The sequence below is a fragment of the Cornus florida genome, unplaced genomic scaffold (genome assembly GCF_030987335.1).
Source record: "Cornus florida cultivar Cherokee Brave unplaced genomic scaffold, ASM3098733v1 CherokeeBrave_3.0.0_Hap2_Chr08, whole genome shotgun sequence".
NCBI classification, from domain to species: Eukaryota; Viridiplantae; Streptophyta; class Magnoliopsida; order Cornales; family Cornaceae; genus Cornus; species Cornus florida.
The window spans coordinates 9,450,215-9,456,310 of NW_026775578.1; the positions used below are offsets into that span (position 1 = coordinate 9,450,215).

Genomic DNA, 6,096 nt, shown 5'->3' on the forward strand with positions numbered 1-6,096 from the left:
ATTATGTTTAACTTTGACTATTTGCAAAACATGTTCACATTTTGACTTTTTGTATGTTTAACTTTTATTGCACTTTTGACTATTGGATGTATGGAAAATTATGCCTTTTTGGGATATGATATACATATGAAAAAAAGTGCAAAAAGAAAAAAAAAAAATTACCACAAAATTCGAACGGTGGCCGTTTAATGCGCAAGTTGAGATAATGAGCCACCAAGCTACTTGTTCTATTATGAATATAAATTGACTATTATTTATATATATGATATCACCATTGTGCAAATCATATTATAATAATGGCGGTATTTTAATAATCTCAAATTGATTATTCTTTTTATTATGATGCATAGCTCAGTTCGATTATGATGAAATAATTCTAACTGTGTTATTTTATAATTTTTAGTTTCTTGATAATGTCGAATCTTACCAAGCTTGAATTTGTTACCTTTGATATTTCGGGCAAAAACTACCTATCATGGATCCTTGACGCCGAGATTCATCTTAATGCTGTGAATCTTGGGCATACAATTAAAGCAGATAATGAAGCGTCCCTGCATGACCGTGCAAAAGCAATGATTTTTCTTCACCATTATTTGCATGAGGAATTAAAAACTGAGTACCTAACAGTTAGAGACCCACTCATCATATGGAATAATTTAAAAGAACGATATGAGCATCAAAAAACTATTTTTCTTCCAAAAGCTCGATTTGACTGGATACATCTACGATTGCAGTATTTTAAAACCACAAGTGAGTTTAATTTAGCTTTTTTCAAAATTAGCTCACAATTTATGTGGAGAAAAAATCAATGACGAGGACATGTTTGAAAAAACATTCTCCACATTTCATGCCTCAAATATACTCCTGCAGCAACAGTATCGAGAGCGTCGATTTACCAAATACTCTGAGCTGATTTCTTGCTTACTAGTAGCTGAACAAAATAATGAGTTTTTGTTGAAAAATCACCAGTCCCGTCCGACCGGAGTAACACCATTCCCAGAAACGAATGCATCCTCATCTCACGGTCGTAGACGTGGTCGTGGTCGTGGTCGTGGTCGTGGTCTTGGCCGTGATCATTAGGATGGTTATGGTAGAAACAATTACCACAACCGTGGTGGTCAGAATCTCTTACAGTTTCCCAGAAGAAACCCCACACCGTTCCACTAGAAGTGGAAGCCGGTCTACCAGAAGTGGAATGCAAATGTGACCAAGCAGGCAAAAGAAAAGAGTTTGCAAAACAAAACCCCTTAGAATTATGGAGAGCAGCCGTGTTATCGGTGTAACATAAAAGGGCACTGGTTTCGCACCTATCATACGCCCAGACATCTGGCCGACCTTTACCAAGCCTCAGTAAATGAAAAAGGGAAAAATATTAAAATGAATTTTATTGATGATGATGAGTCAGTAGACATCACTTACCTGGATGTCTCGGATTTTTTTGAGGACCCCATTGGCAAAATTGACCATCTCATTGGTGATGTTTATACCAATTAATGTGTTTCCCTATTTTCTGTATGATATTTACAACTACCCGTACTGCAACTATGTTCTCCTATTTTCCTGTATGATATTTGCAATTGACAATATTGTAGCAGTATTGTAAGATAATTGTTGTATTGTAAATCTCTAAGTATACTTTATTGTATCTGTTTCAGTGTGATTTTATTCATGTCTTAGTATATTTATATTTTATCTATTTTCATATTTCTTTTTGAAATTAATCAATTATAAATTTGCATATATGAAGAGGCATGGATCTGACAACTAAGTCCAATAAATCTGGTGAGGATATCTGTTTAGCAGACAGTGCAACAACGCACACTATCCTTCGAGATATAAAATATTTCTCTCATATAACATTAGCTGAAGCTAGTGTAACTACAATATCAGGTCCTGCAGACTTGATTGAAGGCTTTGAAAGAGTTAATATTTTGTTACCATGTGGAACAAAATTATATATTGAGGATGCTTTGTACTCAACTAGATCCAGAAGAAATCTGTTGAGTTTTAAAAATATACGTCGTAATGGATATCATATTGAAACTATAAATGAAGGTAGTGTTGACTACTTTTGCATTACATCTATTATTTCATGCCAGAAACATGTATTAGAAAAACTCCCTACTCTCTCTTCTGGATTGTATTCCACAACTATAAGAGCAATTGAATCACATGTAGCGATGCACCAGAAGTGCAGACACCAAAAATGTTATAACGCATTAGAAGTGCGAAGCACCAGAAGTGCTGTGATGCACCAGAAGTGTAGGCACCCAAAGTGTTATAATGTACCAGAAGTGTTATAAAGCACCAGAAGTGTTATAACTCAAAGATTTTTATACTTTGGCATGATTGTCTTGGCCATCCTGGGTCAACAATGATGTGCCGAATCATTAAAAATTCACATAGGCATCCACTAAAGAACCAAAAAATTCTTTTGTCAAATGATTATCCATGTACAGCCTGCTCACTAGGTAAATTGATTGTCAGACCATCACCCTCAAAGGTCGTCGTTGAATCCCCAATGTTTTTACAAAGAATCTAAGGGGATATATGTGGACCAATTCATCCAACATGTGGACCATTTCGGTATTTTATGGTATTAATTGATGCATTAACACGGCGGTCACATGTAAGTTTACTTTATACTCATAATGTTGCATTTGTTCGACTTCTTACTCAAATAATTCAATTACGAGCACAATTCCCGGACTATTCGATCAAGACGATCCGTCTTGATAATGCCACTGAATTCACGTCTCGAGCATTTGATGACTATTGCATGTCAATTGGCATTGATGTTGAACATCCTGTTCCACACACTCATACCCAAAATGGTCTTGCAGAATCTTTTATTAAACGTCTTCAGTTAATTGCTAGACCATTACTTATGAGAACAAAACTTCCTATGGGGACATGCCATATTATATGCAGCATCCTTAGTTAGCATTAGACCAACTGCTTACTATAGTTTTTTACCTTTACAACTTATAGTTAGTCAACAACCAAATATTTCTCACTTACGAGTTTTTGGTTATGTTATACATGTTCCTATTGCACCACCACAACGCACCAAAATGGGTCCTCAACGACGACTTGGGATTTATGTAGATTTTGATTCTCCATCTATCATTAGATATCTTGAACCTATAACAAGTGATGTCTTTAAGGCACAGTTTGTTGACTATCATTTTGATGATACCGTTTTCCCACCATTAGAGGGAGAAAATAAACAACAAACAGAGCAGCATGAGATTAATTGGAATATCTTGACTTTATCTCATTTTGATTCTCGAACATATTAATGTGAACTAGAAGTTCAGAGGATCATTCATTTGTAAGGTATTGCAAATCAATTGCCAGATGCATTCACTGACACAAAGAAAGTGGTAAAGTCCCATATACCGGCTGTAAAATATTCTAGCCCAAATTGATGTCCCTGAAGGACAACCCATCAATATGTATCTAAAACACGCCAAAAGTGTGGTAGGCCTATTGGTGCAAAAGATATTGTTCCCCGAAGAGGAAAGTACAAGAGAAATCAAATAAAGAAATTAACGTTCCTTAAGAGGCCATACTTACAAAAGGAACAATGAAAATGATTAATCAATCTAAATTTTACAAACAAATAGCCCCAGAAGAGATACATGTCCCAGAAGAGGCAAACCCCAGCAGAGGCATGCCCCAGAAGTGGCACAAGCCCTGAAAAGGCACTGGTACTTGAAAATATTGAGATCTCACTAAACTATGGAGAATTGTGGGATAGAAAAAAAGTTATTATTAACGATATATTCTCCTTTGCAGTTGCTCTTAATATTGCAGGTGATAATAAGGATCCTGAATCTCAAAACGTCGAAGAATGTCGACGTAAAAATGATTGGCCAAAATAGAAAGAAGCAATACAAGTAGAGCTAAACTCATTAGCAAAACATGAAGTATTTGGACCTGTAGTCCAAACACCTGAAGATGTCATGCCTGTAGGGTACAAATGGGTAATTGTATGAAAACATAATGAGAAAAATGAAATTGTGAAATACAAAACCTGATTTGTAGCTCAAGGTTTCTTGTAGAAACCTGGTATTGATTATGAGGAGACATACTCTCCTTTGATGGATGTAATCATATTTCGCTTCTTGATCAGTTTGATGGTCTCAGAAGGATTGGATATGCGTCTGATGAACGTGGTTACAACTTATTTATATGGATCATTAGATAGTGACATGTATATATATAAATCACTAAAGGATTTAAAATGCTTGAAGCAAATAACTTGAAATCGCGCATCATGTTTTCGATCAAGCTACAACGATCCTTATACGGATTGAAGCAATCCGGACGCATGTGGTATAATCGTCTCATTGAATATTCACTAAAAGAAGATATGTGAATAATCCAGTTTGTCCATGCATTTTCATCAAGAAATTAAAATCTGGATTTGCTATTATAGCTGTATATGTTGACAATCTAAATCTTGTGGGAACTCCTGAAGTGCTTACCACTACTGCTAATTATTTAAAGAAAGAATTTGAAATGAAATATCTTGGTAAAACAAAAATTTGTCTCGACCTGCAGATCGAGCATTTACCAAGTGGAATTCTTATCCATCAGTCAATATATACTGAAAAAGTCCTAAAGCGCTTTTATATGGATAAAGCTCACCCTTTGAGTTCTCCAATGGTTGTCCGATTACTTGATGTTAAGAAAAATATTTTTCATCCTCAAGAAGAAGGCGAAGAAGTTCTTGGTTCTAAAGTACCATATCTTAGTGCAATCGGTGCTCTTATGTATCTTGTGAATTGCACCAAACCTGATGTAGCATTTGCAGTCAACTTACTAGCACGACATAGTCCTGTAGAGACATTGGAATGGGGTCAAACACATTCTGCGTTACCTTCGGGGAATGACTAATATGGGGTTGTTTTATTCAAGAAAATCAAAGCCCCAGTTGATCGGATATATCGATGCAGGTTATCTTTCTGACCCACATATAGCCCGATTACAAACAAGGTACTTGTTTATTTGTGGTGATGCTGCTATACCATGGCGATCTATGAAACAGACCATGACTGTAACTTCCTCAAATCACTTTGAGATACTCGCAATTCATAAAGTAAATAGAGAGTGTGTCTGCTTAAGATCCGTGGTACAACATATTCGGGAATCATGTGGACCCTCCTCAATAAAAAATAGTCCAACAATATTATATGAAGATAATACAGCGTGTATTGCATATGTAAGAGAATGCTATATAAAAAATGACAGAACCAAGCACATTTCACCAAAATTCTTTTCCACACATGAGCTCAAGAAGAGCCGTGATATTGATGTTAAACAGATACGCTTTAGTGATAATCTTGCAGATTTATTCACTAAAGCGCTTCCAACTACAACATTCAAGAATCTGGTACATAATATCGGAATGCGTCGACTCAATGGTATTTAATGCTGAATGAGGGGGAACAATTAAATTGAAAAGGTATTGGCATACTGTATTATTTTTTCTTCGTTATAGTTTTTCCCACTAGTTTTTCCGACAAGGTTTTAATGAGGCAATATTAACTTATGTAATACCATTTTTAGATACACAATAATATGTACTTTTTTTCCTTCGCTAAGTTTTTATCTCACTCATTTATTCTTAGTAAGGTTTTAACGAGACATATTCTTAGTGTAGTATAACGAACCCTAATGGGGAGCGTTGTAAAAGTTGTGGGTTCCACATATATTAAATGTCTTGCACCAATTATATAGGTTTATTGATGTCAGAAGAAATAAATGTATAGATTGAGTGTGTAGAAGCGTGGACTCTAAACAAAAGATGAAGGAAAAGAATAGTAAAGTAGGTGTAAAATTTTGCCTATTAATATGCACGAATTGCATTGAGTTCTACACACCAAACGAGAACATAATAATAGAAAACTCGCTTCCCTCCTCGTTTCTTCTCATCTCTTGTATTTTATAATTCTTGCTCTTGTTATATTTTGAGTAGCAATATATTTAATTTAAGAAGTTCATGACAAGTTAAGGAAGTCAAAGTCAAACTACTAAAATTGCGTTAATTGTTCGATGAAATCCATTCCGTCGGAATGACTATAATAC

The 6,096-nt window shown here is 35.3% G+C and overlaps 1 protein-coding gene across 1 annotated transcript; it reads left to right on the plus strand.

Moving 5' to 3' along the window:
• Window positions 1-413: 413 nt before the first annotated feature.
• LOC132269691 (uncharacterized) lies at window positions 414-1,080 on the plus strand. The gene is made up of 2 exons (XM_059770948.1): window positions 414-626; window positions 871-1,080. Exons 1-2 carry the CDS (start codon window positions 414-416, stop codon window positions 1,078-1,080), a joined length of 423 nt encoding a protein of 140 aa, XP_059626931.1.
• Window positions 1,081-6,096: the final 5,016 nt, after the last annotated feature.